At 47.8% G+C, this 27,735-nt stretch overlaps 1 protein-coding gene across 2 annotated transcripts in view; it reads left to right on the plus strand.

Annotated features, from left to right (window-relative positions):
- CHSY3 (chondroitin sulfate synthase 3) overlaps window positions 1-27,735 on the plus strand; it is a 749,858-nt gene that overhangs the window by 89,252 nt on the left and 632,871 nt on the right. The window contains exon 1 of one of the 2 annotated variants that reach the window (XM_078675614.1): window positions 18,823-20,052. The exons of the other annotated variant lie outside the window; for it this stretch is intronic. Coding sequence (XP_078531740.1) covers window positions 19,380-20,052 — 673 coding nt within the window. The 5' untranslated portion in view covers window positions 18,823-19,379. Of the gene's footprint in view, window positions 1-18,822; window positions 20,053-27,735 lie in introns of those variants that run through there. 2 annotated transcript variants of the gene reach the window in all.

The following is a 27,735-nucleotide window of genomic DNA, read 5'->3' on the forward strand; positions in this document are numbered from 1 at the left end:
CATTGAATGGAGAGACTACGTTTTTGGATCACTGCAAGTTGCACTGTAATGTATAAATCTTTCTTATGTTATTGAGGGTAGGACTTCCTAGGGCAGCACTGACCGGGAGGGCGATGTACTCTCCATGCCTGGAAAGCGCTGAATCTGCTCAGGGGGGTCCGGAGCTACTTCCTGACTTTCATTACCTGCACTATGCAGGCGGAATGCCCAGCCGACCTTGGGACAGTGCTAAATGTAGTTGGCGGGTGATGTCTGGGGGAGGGCTTGAGTTGGTCATGCAGAGAATCTACTCATGAAATGGTGGGGTGTTGCAGATGCTACAGATTGCATACTGGGATAGCTTCCAGCGATGGCTACAAGGTGGGATAAAAGTCTCAAACTCCTTAGTTGGAACGTCAACAGCTTGGGGGACAAGCTCAAGAGGAGTATGGTTCTTCAATTTGTGAAACGGCACCTCCCGGATGTTGTCCTCCTACAAGAAACATATCTCATCGGCAACACATGTCACGCACTTAACAGATGGGGTTATACACTTGCTACACATGCCGGCTTCACGCCAGGTTCCCGCGGGGTGGGCATTCTGTTGCGTCGTAACTTTCCATTTGTCCCTGAACAATCGGAGACTGACCCGCTGGGGCGATATGCAGCACTCTCGGTCTATATCCCACTGGGTCTACAAACCCAGTCCTACCTTGATCTGGGTAAACTTCTCCTTTCCCTTTCTGAGGGGCAGCTTATCATTGGGAAGACTTTAACGCGGTGGTGTTGGGAGGACTAGATAGGCACCCCCCCCCTGTGCCACATTGTGGCGTGGCACAGGTGGCTCTCCGATCTCCTGGAGGCATTTAGATTAGTGGACCTCTGCCATATGCGCCACCCAAACCTACAACAGTACACATTCTTCTCGGGCCACATCACACGTTTTCAAGGTTAGACTATATCCTTGCACCTCTGCACCACAACACTACCATTCGAGAGATTACACATCTGCCAAGAGGTATATCTGACCTCTCCCCAGTATAGGTACACCTCACTATTGGGGAACAAAAGGTTGGCTGTATTGCGCCCATAAACCCCTGGTTCTTGCATAGTTTTTTTTTTGTTTTTTTTTTGTTTTTGAAGCCTTTATTAGATGTTAAAGCAGTACATACTACACAAAGCCTCCGCCTACAACCTGAGATTTCAGGCCGGCAGCCTCGCAAAGATATGGGGAGGGAGGGTAAAGGTAGGCACATACTGAACACAACATGGCAGGATGATTAGACACAGCATGTCGCCTACAACCCTTCAGGGCCGGCCGCGTGAGAAATGTAGCACAGTCAGATAGAGCATAAAGCATAGCAGTAGGAGAAGGCAGACCGTATACAAGGAGAGTGCAAATGAGGCTTCTTTTGAAAATGTTCCCCCCAAAAACATAGAACTGGGAACAATCCCACCCGTTATGTACCACCATACCTTGTATGTGGATCAGAGGATGTAGGAGTGGAGTACCACAGAATACAGAAAAATAGTACAGAGGTGGTCTCCGCCAGAATAAGTGTGGTCCCCACCCTGGGGATGCTATTGACTAACAAGGGATAGGAGGGGGAAGAGAGGAGGAGGGGGGGGAAGGGGGAGGTGAGGAGGGGGGACATCACATCTCTAAGTCTGCGAGGTCAGTAGATTGCCAAGGTCATGTGTGTAACGCTACGTGTAACATGGTGGTGTCGCGAGTAACAGGGCGCCGCATTAGTAGAGGCAGGCTGCGGAGCTGGGCTTTGAGTATAGGAGGACTATCTATGAAGAAGAAGCATAGGAGTACCATGGGACAAGGAGGGGGGGGGGAACGGGACAAGGCACAGAGAACAGGCAGGCACGGACTCCGGAGCGCACTCCCAGGAAGGAGGAAAGCAGGGGAGAGGGCGGTGCAGGAAGAGTACGGTAGGGGCAAGGAGCAGGCCAGGGACAGGGGAAAGGGGAAGAGCACTTCAAGTATCAGGTGGATCTTCGCTCTGGTGACGGAGCAGATAGGCAGTGAGGGGCCCCCATATATCCTTGGGGCGTGATTTGTGCGGTAAGAGTTCAGAATAGTTGTGCAGGTGATCTTGCCAGGTAGACATCGTATGGAGCCAGAGCTTGAATTTGGGAGCTCGTCCTCTGCCCCATCTACAGGCAACCTGGCGTTTAGCCAACAGAAGTCCTAGTGCAAAAAATGTTCTGTGTGTCTTCAGTGCCGGGACCGCATGCCCTAGCAAGGCAGTTTTTGGACAGGGCTCCATACCGATCCCAACCATATCAGATAAAGCTCTGAAAATGGCCCGCCAATATACCGCCACTGCAGGGCAGGTCCACGCCAGGTGGAAGAAGTCAGCCCCTTCCGCTCCGCATCGGAGGCAACGGTCGTTATTTCGGAGGCCTAGACGGAACAGTTTGGAAGGAGTGAAATAAGTGCGGTGCAAGAATTTAAAGTGGATTAAGCGCAAGCGGGTATTCCCGGTCACTGCGGTGGTGTGTGTGCAGCTTTCCTCCCACTGGTCGTCAGAGAGCGGTGCGTCAAGGTCCTTGTCCCATTCGCTGCGGGCCTTGAGCGGGGGAGGCGATGGGGCAGGCTGAGCATGTTTATAAAGCATGGATACCACGTGCTTAGGGGTTTCGGTTTGTAAAAGCGAATGTAAGGGGGGGAGGGTTTCCGGCTCTTCAGGAAAGTTCGGGAGGACTGCTTTGACTTTCTGCCTTAAACGGACATAAAGGAAGGTGTCCATGACAGAGGGGGGGGTTTCCCCAAAAAACTGCGCCGAGGAGCGGAACTGCCCTTGGAGGAAGAGATCCCCCCAGGTATGAATCGCCAGCCTCTTGAGGAACTTGCGCCCTATCTCCTCCCCGGCTATACTCAGTCTGGGGTCGTGAGCTAGGGGCATGCATGGTGAGTATAGAAAGGTAACCTCCATATGAGCCGCAATACGACGCCAGGCCTGGACAGTGCAGTCCACAGTAGTAGGGTCACGGTCCGTCGCACTCGAGTCGGTATAAAGGTAACCTGATGGTTGAACGGGACGCATATAACCATCCTCCACCGCTAGATGGGCCATAAAGGGAGGGGGATGTAGCCAGTATGCCACGAAGTGAGCCTGGGCACAGTCATAGTACCTCCGAAAGTCCGGAACATCAAACCCGCCTTGGTGATAAGGTAACTTCAGCGTCTTTAAACTGATCCTAGCCTGTTTGCCCCCCCATATCAGTCTCGACAGTTGGGAATCAAGGGCACGAAAGAAGTGGGAGCCTGGGCTATATGGTATATTGATGAATAGGTAGAGCAACTTAGGAAGGACAACCATTTTTATAAGGCAAATGCGTCCTGCCATCGAGAGTGGGAGATGAATCCATTTAGTAATGTTGTCCGTGATTTTGTCCAGGGCAGTGCCATAGTTGGCCCTAATGAGGGCCTCGCGATTACGGGAGACCACTACACCGAGGTACTTGAGTTCTTCAGATTCCCATATCAGAGGATAGTCCAGAGGGAAATGTGTGGTCTTATCAGTTAAGGGGAAGAGGGCAGACTTCGACCAGTTAATCTGAACTCCCGAGATAGCACCGAACTTAGTTATTTCCCGTAGCAGGGGGTTAAGGTTGTCACGTGGCTTGTCTATATAGAGGGTGATGTCATCTGCATATAGTGCGACTAGGAGCTGCCGTTCCGGGTATATCAGAGAGCGGTGGTTATGATGCTGTCGAAGTTTGGCAGCAAGCGGCTCAATGGCTATCGCGAATAGGACGGGGGAGAGGGGGCAACCTTGTCTGGTGCCTCTATGGATGGGAAAGAAGGCAGATCGTGCTCCATTGAGGAGGACAGAAGCACGCGGATCACCGTAAAGCAACTTAATCCAGTCGAGGAAGCTGTAAGGGATCCCCATGCGTTCAAGGAGGGCAAAAAGGTAATCCCACTCCAGAGAGTCGAACGCCTTGGTGGCGTCAAGAAATACCGCCGCAGCCTCACATCTGGGGTTGATGTCTTGTAGGACGGCCTGAAGGGTGCGTAAATTATGGGAGGTCGACCTATTGGGAACAAAACCCGCCTGGTCAGGAAGGACCAGGCGCTCCATTAGCAGGTTGAGGCGGGATGATAGTACCTTCGCTAGGATTTTGACATCCGTATTAAGTAGCGAGAGGGGCCTATAGGAGTCGCAGTGTTCTGGAGGCTTGCCTGGCTTCAATAGGGAAGTGATGAGTGCTTCACGCATGGACACGGGCAAAAGGCCACCCTCAAGGGAGGCATAATAAACCTTTTGGAGTATAGGGGCAAGGATATAAATATATGCTTTGTAGAAATCGACCGGCAGGCCGTCGGAACCCGGCGATTTGCCCGACTTCATGGACATGATGGCGTCCTTGATTTCGTCCACTTCGAGTATGTGGTGTAGGAATTTTTGTTGGGAAGGGCCAAGCCAGGCTATAGCAGTATCATCTAGGTAGGGACTCAGGTCAATAGGAACCGACCTATGAGAGGTGTAGAGAGAGGAATAATGTTTGGTAAGAATGCGGAGTTGCTCAGGCAGGTCTCGTTGCGGAGTACGATGCTCATCCAACAGAGTGGTGACATAGCCATTGTACCTAGGGGGGCGCACAGCAGAGGCAAGCGCCCTACCGGGCCTATCTCCCTCCCCAAAGACCCGCGCCGTATGTTGCTTGCCGAGGAATTTGCACTCCCTGTCCGCCGCCTCAGTATATTCGTTCAGTTTTTCACGAAGAAGAGCATTAGAAGTGTGGCCTCGGGACTCGCTCGCACCAGAGCGCTCAAGCTCCCGCAATTCGGATTCGAGTTTGCGAAGTTCCCCCCGTAAGGATTTGAGTACACAGCCTCCTTTAGAAATACACCACCCACGGACAGTGACTTTGAAGGCCTCCCACACCACAGTGAGGTCAGATACCTACCCTACATTCCGGTCGAAAAAATCTTGAATGTCTTGTTCAAGGTCAGCCCTGAAAGCGGAATCAGTAAGATGAGAGGGGTTGAGGCGCCAGCTGAGATACGGGGAGGTCTCAAGGGGTATGCGCAGTGAAATGAGGACCGGGGAGTGGTCGGAGAACGTCCTTGAGAGGTGTGTGGCCCTGTTCAGCCAGGGGGAAAGGCCCGATGACAAGAACACATAGTCTAGCCGCGCCCATGTGGAGTGTATTGCCGAGTGGTGAGTGCCCTGCTTAAGGGAAGGGTGTAGGTGCCGCCAAGAATCAATGAGGGAGTGATCTGTAAGCAAGGAAGAGAGGGCGCGCTGAGTATGAGAGTAGTGCGCCGGTTGTGGGTGAGAGCGGTCCATGCATGGCCTGACGATGGCATTAAAGTCGCCGCCTAATATCACATGGCCTATACCCAGGGTCTGAATTTTACCCCATAATGTGAGAAGCGATGAGGTGTCATCGACGTTGGGGCCATAGTAGCAGGCAAAAAGGACCGAATGGGAGTGTAGAGTCCCCCAGACCATGCAGTATCTCCCCCCGGGGTCCGCCTCCGTCCCCGCAGGAACAAACCTCAACCCCCACCTGACCAAGATCGTAACCCCCCTGGCGTAGTTAGAGTAGGAGGAAAAAACCCTGCAGGAAGCCCAACGAGATGCAAAGTAAGAGGTGTTATCAGACAGCAGATGTGTTTCTTGGAGCATAGCAGGTGAGACCCCCTGTCTGTCCAGATATCCCAAGATTTGTCTCTTCTTTCTGGGGTTATTCAGACCCCTAACATTCCATGACACCAGCTGGAATTGAAGCACAGGCGGCTCAGACTCTACGTCACCCATTCATACAGATGCATCTTCTTGTAGCATAAAATCACACAGTTTAGGACCAAAACATTTTCAACTTTGAACATAGCACACACTTCACGCAGGCAACCCCCCCTCGTGCCAACTAGGGACAACAAATCCAAAATGACTAGGTCATTAGTAGTGGAACAAAACCCATTCCCACCCACACCGGCAACCCCAACTGGCCGGGAATTCAACCCCCACCCGGTTCCCCAAAACTCATACCAAGTACTCCCTAAACAGAGTAGAACACAAATACCACCCCCCAGGAGGGAGGAGGGTCTCAGGGGTTCGCCCATAGGGGGGGCCGGAACTAGGGGCCCCAGACGTACCGAACCACCTCCTTACTTACACCCACTAACCACAGGGAACCTGTCGTCTAACGTGGGGCGGAGGTGGGTGACCGAGCGCATATGGGAGTCTCAATCAGTTCTGCCCCGAGTGGAGCTAACAACAAGACAAAGCACACTAAACCTAGTGTGTCCAGACCAATATAGCGCGCCCATGTCATGACAGAAAAGGAGGACCATACCATCTCAGTGTCTCTCAGTCCTGTTGCGACAACGGTGATCGCGACCTAGATCTAGGGGTAGGTAGGCCACGACAAGTGGGGCCCAAAGGAAGCGGGTAGCTCTCACCGGCAAGGGTCGGAGCCCCCCCCAGATCAGCAGGCCAGCGCTCCTCCACAGGATGGATCTTAGGCCTCGTAGACCAGGCCTCAAAGCACCGGGCTGTCCTGACAGAGGAAGGCCGACACGGAGGGCAGCTACAAAAGCACCATGAGCCGCCCAGGCCAAAACAGGCCGCCAGTCACGACCAGGAGCAGTTTGTCAGGGCAAGTCAGGTATCGCCGGAATCAGCACAACGAGAGGCAGGCAATGGGGCTTAGTAGCATCGGAAGAGAGACAACAGGATCACTGTAGGATGTGATGAAACGCTCAGTCGGTCGGGAGCCTCACATCAGTGCGGCCATCTTGGTCTGGCGCCACCTAGTGCCCCCCTGGTTCTTGCATAGTTCTGAGGCCAAGAAGAGGATCTTCCGCTCGATAGACTAATACTTCCTGGAAAACGAGGGGACGGTGGGATCCCCTGCTGTCCTTTGGGAAGCATTTAAGACTGTATTGAGGGGTGAGGCCCTCTCCATAATTGCTGGACAGCGCAAAGAAAAGGAGACACAAATACGTACCATCGAGCGTGACCTTCTTGCTTTGAAGCGGGCAGGGCACGTTGATGGGAATCCGGGGGCCCTGCATCAGATGCAGCTCAAAGTGCCGAATATAAGGAACTAGCTACAGACGCAGCTAAAATCCTAGCAAGAGCCAGAGACGGCCGATTGTATAACCAAGGGGACAAGGCGGGCAAATTAATAGCCTGGTTAGACAAAAAGCAGAAAGCACACAGGGTGGTGGCTGAGCATAGGACTGAGGAGGAGGACAACCCCCTAAGTGAACCTCAGGAGATTGCTAGCGAGTTTGCAGCGCATTTCAAAGGAATTTACAGCAGGGGGTCGGAGCGGCCGTAGGAGGATTCCTCGCGCTTTTGGCTGACATCCAGTTGTCAAAAGATTGAGAGAGACCCCTTAACACACCAGGGGAATAGGGTACTTATCAACAGTAAAGTCAAATGTTTTCCCTTGGACAAGGTACTGAGAGAATAAGCCAAAATATTGGAATTGGACACAAAGCTTAGTTAAGTTTAAACAGAAACAGAAACATATTGTTCTAAAAAGTATACACATTTTATTAAAATACATAAAAACACATAGTCATTTCTTGAAAAACATTTGTTCCAAGATAGAAAATACAATCTTAGTTCATCTGTAGTAAACACATTCTCATGCCAAAATCAATCATCTATATATTAAATTATCACCTAGTGGGGAGTAGTTATGCAATGAAGGAATGCAATGAAGGAAAAGGGGGGGAGAGACACACAAAGACAACAACAATTTGTCATAGAAGTTCTGCACATCAAAACCCTTGTTTAAAGCTCAACCTAGACCCGCTTCATTTTGTTGTTCTTGGGGTGAGCTAAATTGTTTGATTGTGCACTAGTGGGCGTCGACGCGTTTCGATGGACTCTTTCAATCGTGTGCCATCTTTGTCAAGACTAAAGGTTTTATGTCTCTCCTGTTATGTGGCACTGGATGGTTGCCTCATTCAAGGGATTCCTGTTGGTAAACATATTGAGATCAATATTTTCCATCAAACCACAGGTTTATCATTTGTATGTTGCAGCTATTCATTTTTGAGAGTCTTTACATATACTCAGTTGTACTGATAGTTTGCACAGATTATTAAAAGTTCAATTACTCTCTACTGGATTAACCACTTGTTCTTATATTCATTTCTCATCAGCCTTTTTTGATTAACATATACTTGGTGAACATAACTCTTGTCTCCATCCTGGCACAACACATCTTTACTCTTAGGTCATACATGATGATATAATCCCAGGTCATACATGATGATATAATTCCAGTATGTGGGCTTTTGTTGGGGAACAGACCTCCCACCCACAACCACTCTTATTTCCAAACAGGAGAATACTTGTTAGAGGTATTCCTGTAGGTACTAAAACCACCTCCCCATTACGCATTTACTGATTTCATGTCCCATGATTGCACTTTTAAATGGTAATCACTCATGCTCAATTTCGATTACCTTATAACATTTCCTTTTTGTCTGGCTGCAGATTTATTTCAAATTTGGCATAAAATAGCATCTCTATTCTCGATTTGGTCTGCAAAAATAAAGTTTTTTACGTTTACACAACGTTGGCTCCTACTCTTCTGGATTTTATTGGTTATATATGTTCTTTTATTACCTGAGGGTCCTTTTAAATGTTGCTCTTTGGATCCCTTTATTCAAATTTTTCTGGTGGTATTGACGCGCTATTGCTCACCTGCAGGGCGATATACGAAGGATTTGGTTTTATTTACATTGCGCTATTAAGGAGATGTTACTCTAAATCACATTTTTCAGATTTAATAGGTGTACCTTATTGCAGGGGTTGCTAGTTACGTGGATGTTGGTCTTCTGCACGGCTCTAGGGCATGAAATTGCCGTCTCTTCATTCACCTTTTTAGAGTCTAGAATGCAACAAGTACCCTTTAGCCCTTGTTCTTGACTAATTTTTTATATTCATGTTAGGGTATACCGCTTAATAGAACCTACCTAGTCTCAGCATACGCTGATTGTTGGATCGGTGGGTTCAGGTACCGTCTCAGTATTTCGCGCTCTGTTATTCGTGCGCCTTCTACAAATAAATTAGGGAGAAGCATCTTTTGTTGTTTATTTGATCTCTATATAGGGTTTTGGTTAAAGGTAGGGGGTTGATTTTCCTTATCGTATGGTCTTCCGGTCTCTGCTTATCCGCACCCGCGTCCCTCGTACCAGCGTTCATCCGACTCCTCCAAAAGGAATAGTACCGGGCACCGCTTGCTAATGCCCTATTTGAACTACGTCAGTCTTCCTCCTATTGGACAGACCCTAATCGGTTCAGCTGATTCTAATTTTCCTAGTCCGGTATAGTTCGTTGTTGCTATAGCATCCCGTATTAGATGTTTCCGCGTTCCAAGCCTCGGTTTCAGGAGTATTTCCTCTAGCTTTTACCTGTTCCAAGCCTCTCTTTGGATTTAGAGAGCGTGATTCAAGCCTCATTTTCATTCCGATATCGTGAAAGATAATTGGATTGATTAGATTCCTAGGTATATCATCCCCAGGGCTTGTACTGACATTTAGTGGAATTTCTATATATATCACTATACAATTGAATTTATTGTGGGTCACGTATGGTATATTTTCAGTTTTACTCGATAGTATTTAAATTTGTAATTTTAGTAAAACGGTTGATTATTAATTAGTATGATGGCATGTTTACCCTGTTAACCTCATTCTCTATTCAATATGATCTACTAACTGGTTATTAATTTCATTCATTCCTCTCTTGAGTTTAATCCCTTGCACGTTTCAATGATTGTTTTACTAATTTTTTAGGGTAACCTCTCTCAAGCAGTTTCTTTTCTGTAGTTTCTGCGTGCCTGTAAAAGTCAGTTAGGTTGGTGCAATTACGGCGTAACCGCAGAAACTCCCCGAACGGGATGTTGTCTTTTTGAGACCGGGGGTGATTGCTTTGATATTGTAAGAGGGTGTTTTTATCAGTAGGTTTCGTAAAGAGTTCTACTTCGAGTTCTCCATCTGATTCTTTCATGTTTATATCTAGAAAATTGACACTGTTAGAACTATATTGTGCTGTAAACTTAAGATTTCTATCGCCCAAATTGAGCCACTCCAGGAAAGACACTAAGTCTTCACTGGCACCGTTCCATATGAAAATTATATCATCGATAAAACGATGCCGGTGGGACACATTTTCAAAAAACGGTGCCATCTCATTGTATATGTGTTTCAGTTCAAAGTGGCTGACATATAGACATGCCAGACTGGGGGCACATGTGGCCCCCATGCTGGTCCCCTTGACCTGTTTGAATAACTCGTCTCTAAATAGAAAGACATTGTTTTTAAGTACTAGCTCCACACATCCCATGATGAAATCTTTATTGCCTCCCCTCAGGTCCTCGTGATCCAGAATGGAAGATAGAACCTCAATGGTGTCATCCTGGGGGATATTTGTGTACAGAGCCTCGATATCCAAGGTGACCAAGATCTGGGTCACCTTGTCGAAGCTCTGTCCCTCAAATACCGAAATAGTATGGGCCGTGTCTCGCAGGTATGACTGCTGTTTCTGGACAATTGGCCGCAAAAAATGATCCGCATATTTACTCAAGGGCTCCAACAATGAGCCCAAACTGCTCACGATTGGTCGCATAGGTGGGTTGTTGGTATTTTTATGGATTTTTGGCAATCCATATATTGCCGGTATGATTGGATTGTTATTAAAGAGAAATTTATATTCGTCTTCGCATATCAGATCATTTTCTCTGCCATAATTTAGGAATGTAGAGACATCCCTTTTGAGCTTGACTATCGTGTTGAATGGAACTGGCATGTAGTGTTCTTTCACATTTAAAAGGGTCCTTATCCTTTGTTCGTAATCACAACTATTAAGGACTACTACTCTGCCGCCCTTGTCGGCGGGTTTTATCGTTATTTGGTCGCATTCTTGCAGCCTTTTGAGTGCTTCTCTATGACGATTGGATAGGTTATTATGGTGTCCTGGTGTATTGACAAGACAGTTCTTTATTTCAATTTCTACTATCCTTTCAAAAAGTTCCACATTTTTATCTATCTGGCTCAAATTGGGGGTGAATGCTGATTGTGGTTTAAAACCTGTAACATTTGGTCTTGGTTCATATTCTTTATCTGCGAAAAATCTATTGAGTCTAATTTTTCTAAAAAAGCTTTTTGTGTCTTTTTCCAATTCGAATTTATTGGGGGGAGGCGTTGGGGCAAAACTAAACCCAAATCTCAGCACCTCTTGTTCTTCACCCGGCAACACCCTATCTGAAAGATTTATAATGGGGAATTCATTTGTAATAGAGGATTAATTCACCTCCAATACCTGGCATTCCTGGTTTTCAGGTAATTCGGTGTTGTCTGATTTGGAGGTGCATGGTTCCTCATAGGTTCCTCTCGGGGATAATTCCGATGGCCTCTTTGACCCCTGTAGGGGCGATTCCCTAAAAAAGATTGGGGTTCGTTGTGGTAATTAGAGGCTCCCCTTCCTGTGTGTTCATTTGTGTGATCATCCTCGTCACTCGACCCTGATGTCTCTGAGAACGTTATTCTTTTATTATTCCCTCCTCTTGAATAAATTTGTCTGGATATTGGGGCTTCTCCCACCTTTGGTCGTTCCTGGTGGTATAGTAGTCTTTATGTAAGAAAGGGTATACTGTTTCTGCACTGAATTTTTCTATATCTTTCCTGAGTTTTGTTGTTTTCTTATTGGTTAAGTAGTCTCGATATCCTTCGGTTTCTTGTATTAACTCTTCTAATTTCCTTTTGGCATCCTCAACTGCTGTATTAGTTATGAGCGTGGCTTCTAGCTCGTCAATTTGTTTGCGTTCGAGGATCATTACCTCTTGTGCCGTCTCAATAATGAGGATGAGCCAATCTCTACTGCACCGGTTGGCAATGTATGTCCAGACCTCAAGGAATTTTTCATTGTCAGTGAAAAGGCCCGGTTTGTTTCTTATCCTAAGCCCTAGCGGTATAACACCTGCTCTTAGATAACCTGTCAAGAATTCTGCATGTAGTTCAGTTCTTATTAATTTTTTCCTTAAGTTAAGGATTTTTATGAGTTCCTCGTGACCGCTTTTACTCGTTACAGAGGTACCTCCTGACTGAGGGTTTTGATTTAATAATTTGTTCAACTGATCTTCTGTAAAGCCAAATGTCTTGAATTTATCCATTTTGACTTCTTGTTTTACACCACAATAGGGTGACAGATAAATTATAAGGACCCCTGAGCGTATATATTAGCTCGGGCCTAAATTAAACCTCTCCAGTTCAACAGAACTGTACTTAAAGTGTCAAAAGATTGAGAGAGACCCCTTAACACACCAGGGGAATAGGGTACTTATCAACAGTAAAGTCAAATGTTTTCCCTTGGACAAGGTACTGAGAGAATAAGCCCAAATATTGGAATTGGACACAAAGCTTAGTTAAGTTTGACCATAAACAGAAACATATTGTTATAAAAAGTATACAAATTTTATTAAAATACATAAAAACACATAGTCATTTCTTGAAAAACATTTGTTCCAACATAGAAAACACAATCTTAGTTCATCTGTAGTAAACACATTCTCATGCCAAAATCAATCATCTATATATTAAATTATCACCTAGTGGGGAGTAGTTATGCAATGAAGGAATGCAATGAAGGAAAAGGGGGGGAGAGACACACAAAGACAACAACAATTTGCAATAGAAGTTCTGCACATCAAAACCCTTGTTTAAAGCTCAACCTTGACCCGCTTCATTTTGTTGTTCTTGGGGTGAGCTAAATTGTTTGATTGTGCACTAGTGGGCGTCGACGCGTTTCGATGGACTCTTTCAATCGTGTGCCATCTTTGTCAAGACTAAAGGTTTTATGTCTCTCCTGTTATGTGGCACTGGATGGTTGCCTCATTCAAGGGATTCCTGTTGGTAAACATATTGAGATCAATATTTTCCATCAAACCACAGGTTTATCATTTGTATGTTGCAGCTATTAATTTTTGAGAGTCTTTACATATACTCAGTTGTACTGATAGTTTGCACAGATTATTAAAAGTTCAATTACTCTCTACTGGATTAACCACTTGTTCTTATATTCATTTCTCATCAGCCTTTTTTGATTAACATATACTTGGTGAACATAACTCTTGTCTCCATCCTGGCACAACACATCTTTACTCTTAGGTCATACATGATGATTTAATCCCAGGTCATACATGATGATATAATTCCAGTATGTGGGCTTTTGTTGGGGAACAGACCTCCCACCCACAACCACTCTTATTTCCAAACAGGAGAATACTTGTTAGAGGGATTCCTGTAGGTACTAAAACCACCTCCCCATTACGCATTTACTGATTTCATGTCCCATGATTGCACTTTTAAATGGTAATCACTCATGCTCAATTTCGATTACCTTATAACATTTCCTTTTTGTCTGGCTGCAGATTTATTTCAAATTTGGCATAAAATAGCATCTCTGTTCTCGATTTGGTCTGCAAAAATAACGTTTTTTACGTTTACACAACGTTTGCTCCTACTCTTCTGGATTTTATTGGTTATATATGTTCTTTTATTACCTGAGGGTCCTTTTAAATGTTGCTCTTTGGATCCCTTTATTCAAATTTTTCAGGTGGTATTGACGCGCTATTGCTCACCTGTAGGGCGATATACGAAGGATTTGGTTTTATTTACATTGCGCTATTAAGGAGATGTTACTCTAAATCACATTTTTCAGATTTAATAGGTGTACCTTATTGCAGGGGATGCTAGTTACGTGGATGTTGGTCTTCTGCACGGCTCTAGGGCATGAAATTGCCGTCTCTTCATTCACCTTTTTAGAGTCTAGAATGCAACAAGTACCCTTTAGCCCTTGTTCTTGACTAATTTTTTATATTCATGTTAGGGTATACCGCTTAATAGAACCTACCTAGTCTCAGCATACGCGGATTGTTGGATCGGTGGGTTCAGGTACCGTCTCAGTATTTCGCGCTCTGTTATTCGTGCGCCTTCTACAAATAAATTAGGGAGAAGCATCTTTTGTTGTTTATTTGATCTCTATATAGGGTTTTGGTTAAAGGTAGGGGGTTGATTTTCTTTACCGTATGGTCTTCAGGTCTCTGCTTATCCGCACCCGCGTCCCTCGTACCAGCGTTCGGCGACATCCAGTTGCCCACTCTCTCTGATGATGACCGGGAGACTCTGCAAGGTGTACTCACCGCAGAAGAGGTGGTCAAAGCAATCACTGACCTCCGGTCTGGGAAAGCCCTGGGACCCAACGGTCTCCCTATTGAGCTGTACAAGCTCACACCCGACTGCCTGGGTCAACACCTTAAAAATATGTTCGAGGATAGTAAGGTTTTGGGGAAACTACCAAGAGACCAACGCATCGCCACACTGGTGGCCATCCTCAAAGAAGGGAAACCCAGAGACCTGTAATCCTCTTATAGGCCAATATCGTTATTAAATGCTGAACCCAAATTCCTCGCGAAGATCCTCGGGAATAGGATCAAGCCATTACCAAACTGATCCACCCAGACCAATTGGGCTTTATGCTGCACCGAAACACAGCGCTCAACTTGTGACAACTCAACGGAGTGTTAGGGGGGTGCCACACGATCCAGAAAGACGCAGTGGTGGTCTCGTTGGATGCCGCTATGGCTTTAAACACGCTTGAATGGCCCTATATTATAGCGGTCCTCAAAAAGATGGGCTTCGGACCCAATTTCATCGGGTGAATGCGCCTCCTTTACACTGAGCCATTAGCCCAGGTGGTCGTGAACAACAAGATCTCAGAGATTTTTACACTTGAAAGAGGGACGCGGCAAGGCTGCCCCCTCTCACACCTGCTGTTCGCCCTCTCCCTGGAGCCTCTCGCGGCCTGGATACGACAAGACCTCTCCTTACGGGGGCTCCGATGGGCAGATGGATGGGAGGACCGGATTTCGATATATGCGGATGACATCCTCTTGTACCTCGCCTCCCCCTCCAAGTCTCTAAGAGTCGCCCTAGATATTTTCGCCAGTTTTGGGAGAAACTCAGGTTACAGCATCAACTGGGAAATCATTACTACACGGCGCCCCCCTCCGTCAATACCGTGTGACTGCCCGATCAAGTTGGCCAAGGAGGGTTTCAAGGACCTTGCAATCTTTATCTCAAAGAATGAGAAGACTCGTTATGAGAAGAATCTCCTACCACCTCTACAAAGATTCAAAAGGGAAACTGCAGTTTGGAAGAGGCACCCCCTGTACCTACTGGGTCGGGCAGCTCTATTTAAGATGATGGCGCTACCGTGTTTTTTATTTGCCCTCCAAAACTACCCATATTTAGTCCCACATAAGTACTTTACAGATATTGAGGCCACTCAGAGGGACCTATTGTTGGAGGGAACACCGCGCCAATCGCTCCAGAAACTTACACTAGGGTGGTACGATGGGGGTATAACACTCCCGGATATCCGAAAGTACTATTGGGCAGCACACCTCTCGGCCATAAATCAGAGCACGTATAGTGGTGGGGATGATCCTGGGTATGGGCTGGACCAGTGGCTCCTTCCGGGAGGGAACTTTGAGGCTGCGCTCCATGCTAAATCTAACAAATATCCCCTCACAGGACCTACAAGACACTCTGTCCAACAATGGCATATTGTCAGCCACAAACTGGGATGAGCTGACAAACTCACATTGGCTACCCCGCTCTGGGTTTCTGAGAGGCTGGGTACACTGGGTCGTACTAAGGGGTTTTGCAATTGGGATTTGATAGGGATCTCCTGTATAAAAGACCACAGGGAATCGTGACATTTGCCTCACTACAGCAAACGTATGACTTAACGCAAACAGAGTACTTTCGATACATACAGATCAGACACTCACTCCAGTCTAACATTTCAGCCGGAACGGTGTCCCCGGTGGCCTCCCCCCCTAGAGGACAGGCTGCTCGATGGCCATTTACTGGCGAGAGCCATCTCCCTTACATATAAAAAACTCATACATCACATCCCTGACCCCTTGCTTATGCTTAGGAGAAAATGGGAGGCTGACAGTCTGGAGATTGAGGATGAGGAATGGAGGGAGGCACTTTACTCCCCCAAAGAAGTAGGAATATCAGCAAAACTGCGGCTGATACAACTGAAAATACTACACCGGATTTTCATCTCGGGTACACGGCTAGTATTGATGGGTAGGAGTGAGGACGGGCTTTGTATGAGACACTTTGGGGAGGTGGGGACGTTCCTTCACATACTATGGGAGTGCCCTCTAATACAAGACTACTGGAAGCGGGTACACGACTGTATGCGCGCTGTCTGGGGGGTCGACTTGCGACCTGAAATTAAAAGGTGTCTCTTGAACATCTGGGAGCCCACAGACTTGTCTGCTAAAGGCAGAATATGGGCGACACTCGGACAGGTAATTGCTAAACGCAATATAGCACGCCTATGGGGAGCGGGAGCACCTCCAAATATAAGCGCATGGAAGAAGGACATGGAACTGGTGCATGTTGCAAGAAAAGACAATTTATGTGGCCCCGGTTTGTCCCCGGAAATGGGTGGCAATTTGGTCAAAATTGAATGAATGCCGAGGAAACCTGTGTGATCCCCCTGAGATCCCCTACCTTGATGAACCTTCAACGCAATATTGATCCATATAATATTACCACCTTGTGTATATTTACATCTTGAGTAGTATATTTGTATAAGTATCTGTGAATGCGACACTGTAAGGACTGTGAAAATTATATATGTAATGGCCAACGAGTTTAATTTTTGCAAATAAAAAGAGTTATAAAAAAACTAAAATTCCAAGTCGAAGTGGCAGTAAACTGTACACATAGGCAATGCAGTGTCAGGTCTGAGACAGGTTTGAAAGGCTACTTTTGTGGTTGGCGCAATCAGTGCTACAGCCCACTAGTAGCATTTAACTTACAGGCCCCGGGTATATGGTATACCACTTAGCAAGGGCCTTGCAAGTAAATTAAATATCTCAATCAGGTGTACACCAATTTCACACGTTTAGGGGAGAAGCACATGCACTTTTGCACTGATTAGCAGTGGTAAAGTGCTCAGGGTCCTATGGCCAACAAAAAGATACAGCAGATGTGGAGGTAAAAAGCAAAAAGACTGGGGAAGCCCACCCTAAGGATGCCAGGTCTAACACTGACTGAATTTTAATATCATTTTGCGGAATTCCACAGAATCAAATTCCGCCAATTCAGCCCACCCCAGGTGCAATAGGCAGCAAAATCTGCATGTTATTTATACATTTTGGGGAAAAATCTCATAGTAGGCGCTATTTATCGCACTCAATAAATACCAGCAGGATCTCATTAATAGTGAGTCTGTAAATTTCAATCCATGTCCAAACAACTATTTGAGCAGAGATCGAAATTAGAAGAGATTCAATATGTATCGCATCCAGCTATTTCTCCTGATAAATTCCAAACTCATCGGTGTCATTTTGTATCAGCTGGAATAAGTATTGCACCAAAATGCAGGCCACTTGTAGTAACTGGCATGTGCATGGACACAGAATGCTGAATTACGGATTTAACTCTGCCAATTGAACAAAAATTTTGGGGATAAAGATTGTACATGGACAGTAATGAATGACCATAATTCGAGTGCTCGGAGAAGACTATTGTGTGATTTTGTCTTCTGCATCTGTGGATAATTATCTACATCTGTGGAGTGTGTTTGTGTTGTATGGTAACCAACCCCTTCTTCACCTTGAAGCACCATTGGAGACGTTGCATAAGAATACTTTCCCTAATTTGTTGAGCGCCCTCGTATTTCTCTGGTTACCAATCAACACTTGTAGTAAGGGCTGCCATGGAATCAAATTGTATCAGGTGTGATAAATATCGTACCAAACACTGGACCATTCATGAGACTATAAGTCAAGATGTAAGATTGGAGTGGCATGAAAATCATGGGGAATTCACATAAAAAACGTTCTCCATAAAAGGAATGCCCACAAACTCATCACAGAAGAAACGATTAAGCCAAAAACAGTTAATCGAAAAAGTATGACAAAGCGATAGGGAAGAATAGGATTGACAAAGGGGTACAGCTGGATACCATTCTAGACCAGGCCTGTTTGTGACTAAATAAAGACCAGGAAAAGGAAGCGTCCGATTGAATTGGCTCCATGCGCTGTTCAATTCTAGGTTTATGCTCATTTCGAATTCAATATTAGTCACGTTTGTTTTGCTTTCTCTCCAAAAAAGTGGCATTATGAAAGTGTCAAGTCTGAGGGCCGCAGCTAGCAATGAGTATTCGGTCGAACTTTGAAACCCGCGTCAAAGCATATGACTACATCTTTACAAAGCAGTCTTTATGCGCTCTTTCAGTAGCTTGAATGAGCTCAATCTTTTATGCAGCGGGATTTGGTGACTAGAAATGTTGTATGATTCCTAGAAAAGGTGATGAGGTGTGTGTGCTGCTGTATGCAGTAGTTTATGGTCCCTGGCTGTCCCGGTGGCACCGTGCTGGCGCTGTACTCAGTACCACGTCGTGCGTGTGGCTCTGCAGCGCACATCTGCACCGCGCTCCTGTGGGAAGGATGATGAAACTTAGCCAGCGGACAGGCGCCTCCCCAGGTCCTCGGTGCAGAGCGCTTCCCTGGCTGCCCCGCTGAGCCAGTAACAGTTTCCACCGCTGCCTTCCAATTGCTCCCAGACGCCACGCTCTGCAGATGTACAGTAGATGTGGGAGTTAATCGCCTCCCCCCCTTCTACGACTTGTCTCTGCGTGCAGTTATTCTGCCGGTAGGGGCTCTGTGCAGGACCGCCCACCGCCTTGTCCCTGGACCTACCCCGGCACACTCCTGCCATTCAGGCAACGGTGTGCCGAGTGCCCCCAGCAGCGCGCAGACCCCGGGACGCTGCGACCCTCCACTGACGGGGATAGACTGGAGCGGCGAGAGCTGCCTGAGCAGGGAGAGGCGGGGCGGCCCTTGAAGAAAAGTCTTTCCTTCCGGAGACTGAGCGCGGATCGCGGCAGCGGGAGGAGGAGCGCTGTGCCTGCCTGCCAGCCGGCTGATGCAGGAGTCAGTCTGCGGTACAGAGCTGGCTGGAGGTGGCACGCCGCGGACCGGGGAGTAGGGATGCTAGCGGGGCTGGGGCTGCTGCCGGTAGGCCGGAGGGACCGGAGCACCGTGCCGGCGAGGGAGGAGAGCGGCAGGCAGGAGGCTGCGTGCCAAGGGATGAGAGACGGCAAGGGCAGGCGGCACCCCCCGCATCCCCTATCTCCCTCTCCCACGCGCAACTTTAACTTGTAGCGGAGCGCCCGGGCATCGCTGGAGCCGCATCGGAGGGCTCAGCGGGCCCCGCAGGACGAGTCCATCCCCGGATTCCAGTGATTTCTTCATATTTTTTTTTCCTTTTGCCTTTTTTTGAGGACCGCTGCGTATTCGGAGTCCATCCGCAAGTCATGGCTGTGAGGTCCCGGAGACCCTGGATGAGTGTGGTGGTGGGACTTATCCTGGGCTTCACGGCCGCCTCCTGGCTCATCGCCCCCAAAGTGGCCGAGATGAGCGAGAGGAAGCGGCGCTCCAGCCCCTGCTCCTTCTACGGACGCCCCGGAGAGATGGGGGTCGGGAGGGCCCTGGAGCCGGTGGCTCCCGGTGGCCCCAGCAGCAGAGTGCCTCCCAGAAAGGGCAAGGGCGCGGTGCCCAGTGTGAGCCCAGTCTACGGACAGGAGCCCGAGGACGAGGAGGAGGACGAGAGCAAAAAGGGCAACAACAGCAGCAGCACCCGGGCGCAAAGCGCCCACACAGGCAGCGGGGACTTCGGGGCGCCACGGGACAAGCACCTGAACTTCCTCTATGTGGGCGTCATGACAGCCCAGAAGTACCTGGACACGCGGGCCCGGGCCGCCTACCGCACCTGGGCACCCTACATCCCGGGCCGGGTGGAGTTTTTTTCTAGCCAGGGCTCTGGTGACCTCACACTGTCCGAGCCACTGCCCGTCATCTCCCTGCCCGGAGTGGACGACTCGTACCCGCCTCAGAAAAAGTCCTTCATGATGATCAAGTATATGCACGACCACTACCTGGACAAGTATGAGTGGTTCATGCGGGCGGACGACGACGTCTACATCAAAGGTGATGCATGTGTGCTTGGTGCCTGTCTGGGGGTGAGGGGGGCGAGCAGGGGAGGGGGAGGGGGAGTCGTGTAAGGGCTGTGCAGGATACCTGCCCTGCCACATCAGAACTGGCAAAGTATGACTCTTTATCTGCCTCTCACTCCATGCTCCGTCTTGCCACTTCATTTTTTTCAGTTCCCCCATCCTATTCTTCTTCACTTTTTTGCCCCCCCCAAAAAAAGTTCAGTTTCTTCGCACTCTCAATTTTTCCTTTCCCTCTCTTTCCTTCTTTTTAGACACTCCCTGTCTTTCTTCGCCATCTCACTTCACTTCCATCACATTTCAATTCCCAGCTCTTAGTTTTCTACTACAATGTGTTACCCGCTTGCTCAATTTTCGGTATACACTCTCTTTTTTCTGCCTATTGGATTGCTTTATTTGCATTTTTGCTCTTTTATTATTGCCTTTTTTTAACCTTCCCTTCTTTTTCCAGCTACTTTCGTTTCTTTCTTTTGCACGTTCCCGGTTCAATGTCTTTCAATTTCCTGCCACACGTCTTTCTTTAGAACCCGCTCATTCAGTACTCTCTGACCCTGTCTCACCTGCACCCCTCCCCCATCGCCTTCGTGGCCATACCGTAATGTTACTGTACAAAGGTTTCATTTTCCTAACATCCCCCTGTATGGAACGCATCCAGTCTCTGAATTTGGCTGTGATTTGTTTACGGAATGATGTACACACAGACACTATGGACTGTATCCACACGCCCCTACGGAGCCTGCCAACAGTTTACAGTATGTCCAGTCCAGTGAGAGGGGAGGGGAGGCGGGAGCTTACAAAGAGCTGCACAGTGTTCGTCGCCGTTACGTTTTCTTTCTCGCGCCGGCTTCTTTGCCTCGGGGCAGGCTCCCGGGCTCTCTCCTGCTTGGTGGCCAGTGTCAGAGCCCCCATTGGAAGAGCAGAGCGTATTGTCCACGTGTGGGACAGAGGAGGCGCTGAGGTGATTGACAGGCCTCTGACGGCGCGTAGCCTTGGGTCACCAGTGCCACAGTGGCATGCCGTCTCGGCCACGCCGTCTGGACGGTGTTTGAGGGTGAACACTTGACCGCCAGACATCGCATCACGCACAGCAGTCACTCACACTGTGCCTGAAGGGCTGGCTTGGCTGCCCTCACTTTTATTTCGTCACTCTTGGAATACGTGGCCCTGCTAGCTCTGCTCTCAAGGCCGTCTGACCCGGCATGCCTCGTACCCACCACTAACCCTTTATACAATGCACAAGAAAGCTGTACTGCATGCGTAACAAGACATGGACTGCACACGCTTGGTTAGACGCAGTATTAATCGTTTACGTATATGTGAGACATAACTTATATACTGAAGAATGGCACAGGTCTGAATGAGTCTGATGCCTGTACTGTCCCTTAATCCGCACACCTGTATCAATGCATATAACATACAACCCACATGTTCTACGTTAGGCTATGTACGCCCATAATTATCTATTTATGAACCTAAAAAGAAACATGGATGAGCGTGGTTAGGAGGACCTGAGAAAAGTGGATGGCAAACTCGCTTGGTTGCCGCGTGAAAAGCTTTTCCAACAAGACGACTGCTCAGTGGGTTTAAGAGCTGCTTTTCGGACCCGGTCTCAGGCCAGCTGACCTAAATCAAATAGTTTGAATTATAGGGAATTAGGGGAGTTACTCCATAGCTAGAGAAATAAATCCTCAAACTGGTATGACTGCACTGCAGACACTTTGGGCACACGATTTTAGAGTCCAGTGCATGCTAGATATGATTTACCGGGAGCTGGAGCCCGGTGCATGCTACAGTGAGTTTGATTGACATTATACTACAGTGCATGCTATGAATGGTTTCCCGAACTTTACAACCCATTGCGTGTCACACTTTGTTTCCCAGACATCAGAGCTGCGTGCATGTCACGCATGGTTAACCGGACATTGGAGCCCAGTGCATGTCATACATGGTTTGCCGGACATTAGAGGCCGGTCTATGTCATACATGATTTGCAGGATATTAGAGGCCAGTACATAGTATACCTGGTGCCAGACATTAGAGCCCAGTGCATGTCATACATTGTGTGTCTGACATTGGAGCCCAGTGCATGTCATACATGGTTTGCCGGTCATTAGAGCCGAGTGCATGTCATACATGGTTTGCCGGTCATTGGAGACCAGTGCAGGTCACACAAGGTTTGCCAGACACTGGAGTCCAGTGCATGTAATGCATGGTTTGCCAGACATTAGAGCCCAGTGCATGTCACACATGGTTTGCCAGACATTAGAGCCCAGTGCATGTCACACATGGTTTGCCGGACATTGGAGACCAGTGCATGTCACACAAGGTTTGCCGGACACTGGAGTCCAGTGCATGTAATGCATGGTTTGCCAGACATTAGAGCGCAGTGCATGTCACACATGGTTTGCCAGACATTAGAGCCCAGTGCATGTCACACAAGGTTTGCCAGACACTGGAGTCCAGTGCATGTAATGCATGGTTTGCCACACATTAGAGCCCAGTGCATGTCATACATGGTTTGCCGGTCATTAGAGCCGAGTGCATGTCATACATGGTTTGCCGGTCATTAGAGCCGAGTGCATGTCATAAATGGTTTGCTGGGCATTGGAGACCAGTGCATGTCACACAAGGTTTGCCAGACACTGGAGTCCAGTGCATGTAATGCATGGTTTGCGAGACATTAGAGCCCAGTGCATGTCACACATGGTTTGCCAGAAATTAGAGCCCAGTGCATGTCACACAAGGTTTGCCAGACACTGGAGTCCAGTGCATGTCACACATGGTTTGCCAGACATTAGAGCCCAGTGCATGTCACACATGGTTTGCCGGACATTGGAGACCAGTGCATGTCACACAAGGTTTGCCGGACACTGGAGTCCAGTGCATGTAATGCATGGTTTGCCAGACATTAGAGCCCAGTGCATGTCACACATGGTTTGCCAGACATTAGAGCCCAGTGCATGTCACACAAGGTTTGCCAGACACTGGAGTCCAGTGCATGTAATGCATGGTTTGCCAGACATTAGAGCCCAGTGCATGTCACACAAGGTTTGCCGGACATTGGAGACTAGTGCATGTCACACATGGTTTGCCGGACATTGGAGACTAGTGCATGTCACACAAGGTTTGCCAGACACTGGAGTCCAGTGCATGTAATGCATGGTTTACCAGACATTAGAGCCCAGTGCATGTCACACATGGTTTGCCAGCCATTAGAGCCCAGTGCATGTCACACAAGGTTTGCCAGACACTGGAGTCCAGTGCATGTCACACATGGTTTGCCAGACATTAGAGCCCAGTGCATGTCACACATGGTTTGCCGGACATTGGAGACCAGTGCATGTCACACAAGGTTTGCCAGACACTGGAGTCCAGTGCATGTAATGCATGGTTTGCCAGACATTAGAGCCCAGTGCATGTCACACATGGTTTGCCAGACATTAGAGCCCAGTGCATGTCACACAAGGTTTGCCAGACACTGGAGTCCAGTGCATGTAATGCATGGTTTGCCAGACATTAGAGCCCAGTGCATGTCACACAAGGTTTGCCGGACATTGGAGACTAGTGCATGTCACACATGGTTTGCCTGTCATTGTAGCCCAGTGCATGTCACACATGGTTTGCCGGACATTGGAGACCAGTGCATGTCACACAAGGTTTGCCAGACACTGGAGTCCAGTGCATGTAATGCATGGTTTGCCAGACATTAGAGCCCAGTGCATGTCACACATGGTTTGCCGGACATTGGAGACCAGTGCATGTCACACAAGGTTTGCCGGACATTGGAGACTAGTGCATGTCACACATAGTTTGCTGGGCATTGGAGACCAGTGCATGTCACACAAGGTTTGCCAGACACTGGAGTCCAGTGCATGTAATGCATGGTTTGCCAGACATTAGAGCCCAGTGCATGTCACACAAGGTTTGCCAGACACTGGAGTCCAGTGCATGTAATGCATGGTTTGCCAGACATTAGAGCCCAGTGCATGTCACACAAGGTTTGCCGGACATTGGAGACTAGTGCATGTCACACATGGTGTGCCTGTCATTGTAGCCCAGTGCATGTCACACATGGTTTGCCGGACATTGGAGACCAGTGCATGTCACACAAGGTTTGCCAGACCCTGGAGTCCAGTGCATGTAATGCATGGTTTGCCAGACATTAGAGCCCAGTGCATGTCACACATGGTTTGCCGGACATTGGAGACCAGTGCATGTCACACAAGGTTTGCCGGACATTGGAGACTAGTGCATGTCACAAATGGTTTGCCGGACATTGGAGACCAGTGCATGTCACACATGGTTTGCCTGTCATTGTAGCCCAGTGCATGTCACACATGGTTTGCTGGAGATTGGAGCCCACTGCATGTCACAGACGGTTTGCTGGACATTGGAGACCAGTGCATGTCACACATGGTTTGCTGGACATTGTAGCCCAGTGCATGTCACACATGGCTTGTTTGACATTGGAGCTCAGTCCATGTCACACATGGTTTGCGTGACATTGGAGCCCAGTGCATGTCACACATGGTTTTCTGGACATTGGAGCCCAGTGCATGACACACACGGTTTGTTTGACATTGGAGCTCAGTCCATGTCATACCTGGCTTGCCGGACATTGGAGCCCAGTGCATTCACACATGGTTTGCTGGACATTGGAGACCAGTGCATGTCACGCATGGTTTGTCGGACATTGGAGACCTGTGCATGTCAAACACGGTTTGCCAGACAGTGGAGCCCAGTGCATGTCGCACATAGTTTGCAGGACATTAGAGCCCAGTTCATGTCATTGTCATACATGGTTTTCCGGACATTGGAGACCAGTGCATGTTACACAAAGCTTGCCGGACATTGGAGACTAGTGCATGTCACACATGGTTTGCTGGACAGGGTAGCCCAGTGCATGTCACACATGGTTTGCATGTCATTTGAGCCCAGTGCATGTCCCACATGGTTTGCTGGACAGGGTAGCCCAGTGCATGCCACACATGGTTTGCAGTAGATGAGAGCCCAGTTCATGTCATTGTCATACATGGTTTGCCAGACATTGGAGCCCAGCGCATGTCACACATGGTTTGCCGGACATTGGAGCCCAGTGCACGTCACACACGGTTTACTGGACATTGGAGCCCAGCACATGTCACACATGGTTTGCCGGACATTGGAGCCCAGTGCACGTCACACACGGTTTACTGGACATTGGAGCCCAGCACATGTCACACATGGTTTGCCGGACATTGGAGCCCAGCGCATGTCACACATGGTTTGCCGGATAGACGTCCAAGGTCTTTTAACTCAATTTGCGCTCTGGGCGTCATTTCCGCGACTGGCGGCATGCCCAGCAGTCCCTTCCTCAGCTGGGTGTTGGGTGTCACGTGGGCGTGTCCCTCCACACTGCGGCTCCCTACTAAATCTTGCCTGTAAGATGCTCGCAGGGAAGGGAGTTGGCCGTAGCAGCCAAAGCTCTTTAGTATTCATGATCCAAGGTCGCCCGGTCTTTTCCTGCAAAAATCAATAGTTTTGATTGTGCTAAGTGCAGTGAGGAATGTGTGCTGGAAATAATATTTCACAAGCAGGCCGGGGCTGCGCCGTCTGAAGCAACCTTCCTTTACGGTGCACTTTACTGGCATGTCACCCCGCACAGCCGAGCATTTCCCTTCCTCAGGGCTCATCATCACAGACACTTGCAGGTGTGATAGCAGGGACTTGTCTGTTACACCTTTTATGGCGTCAGAACACGTGCTTCCCGAAAACTGAGGATGCTCGGCGCCTCAGGCCATGATCTGTAATCCATGTAATGTGATTGGTTCCTTTGTGGAGCGCGGCGTGCCGCTTTCATGGCTGCAGCACTGTTGTGCCTGATTACAGAAAGACATAGCCCTGTCAAGACTATGTAATTCACAGTGCTGTTCAGCAAGTTTATGGTAAGATCCCTCATTTCGAATATATTTTTGGTGAAATCATCTTTAGGACCATTTTTGTATAGTAAGTGTAGGGTTTCAACACATCTTCTTCCTACTTGTTTATATGGAGGGGAAGGGAGGACTGAGGGCACACCAGTGCTGCCATTTGCTGTGTTGTGTCTGATATGTATCCCTCACATCTCTATTCTGCTCAAGCCTCCTAAGATAGAAATGGTAACCCCTGGACTGGTGTTAGTGCCTGATGCACTGAGAAGTGGGCTAGCTTGGGTTCAGTCTCAGCAGCCTGCTGCTCATGCTTATAACAGTTGCATCAGAGATGTTGTCATTAAGAGTTTGTTGTTATTAAAAGTTCATTCCTAGCTTTGACTGATGGAAGTATCTCAGGGGGTTATCGGATCCTCGATTCACTTTGTGTGCCATGTAAGTACTTCTTCCAAAGCTGAACCTCAACTTCTCACTCATTTTAACAACACTCTTGTTTGGGGAGGTGGCTTACCACTAATGGTGTTGTCTTTTTAGCAGAGGGACCCAACTCTTAACTTCTCAGTTGTTGTAGGACAATTTGTAATTTATTATGGGGTTTATTTCTAGGAAGGCTTGGAACAGTAGGACAATGACCCCTATAAAACAGCAGAATGAATTACATCACAATCACTGAACAACTGTACAGATAGTTTGTGTGTGTGTGTGTAATACTGTACCAAACATTTGTCCTTGAGAATGGGAAGTCACCATTCCAAGATTTCTCAGTGACTCATATACCCACCTACCTAATCAGCATCTACTCCTACACATCTACCTAGTATGTACCTTAAATACCAGTCACTCCAAGATAAGGATATGTTACAGCTCAATAGTGCCCACTCTTATATAGGTACTCACTCCTTTTGCTTTCACAGAACCAATAGGGAATTTCCACTCAACCCCTTTTCCCCTACTTTAGCTCCCATTGTTCTAACCCCCTTTTGTATGAGAATTATTTGTGCTGTGGTCAGTGCATAGACTTATTTTCTTCAGCTTTCAGGTCTAGCAATATCTTCAATCTCTGTGTGAGCCTAGATACCAAGACATCGTCCCACTCTGTCATATTATTTGCCGTGTATGGTACATCTCCAATGTGCCTTCTAAGTCCTTATATTTACTGATAGTCTACTTTGGCAATGTCTTCTCTTTAATTGTGGCACAGTTTAGCTGCATTGCACTATTTCACAGAATGAATTGTACATTTTCCCGTGTGGTTTCTAGAAGGCTGCCAGAATTGTACAGGTGCTGCACTTGGTTAGTCTGGTCCCATTGGCCTTTGTGGGTGCAGTCATTAGGCCATCACTGCTTGTGGAATTACTATGACATCTTAGTGAGATACATTGTAGGAGGTCATAATATGCCGTTGTATGTGGAGGTCCCCCCTTATGCCCTTCGGCTGTTGAGATCTCGGGAGATGTCAAGTTTTTTGTCAGTCCTACTCAGGTTCAGTGCTAGTGCTTTGCTGCTCTCAGAAGTGCCTGCATTCCTCAGCATAGTTTCAGGACTTATTAATGATACTAGTGTATTTGAAATAATTGACCAGACTGTCTTGTTTCACACTGCGCAGCTGAGCAGGTGTCCAGCATGGGTTAGTTATAGTGATCTGTATTTTTGAGGCACTCTTTTTCTGTCTCGTAGATGCACCTTGAATGTTAGAACAACCAGCACGTTTAATATGCCCTTATTGCTTTTACCCGATGGAATCCCTTGGG

The sequence above is a fragment of the Lissotriton helveticus genome, chromosome 2_1 (genome assembly GCF_964261635.1).
Source record: "Lissotriton helveticus chromosome 2_1, aLisHel1.1, whole genome shotgun sequence".
In the NCBI taxonomy this organism is placed as follows: Eukaryota; Metazoa; Chordata; class Amphibia; order Caudata; family Salamandridae; genus Lissotriton; species Lissotriton helveticus.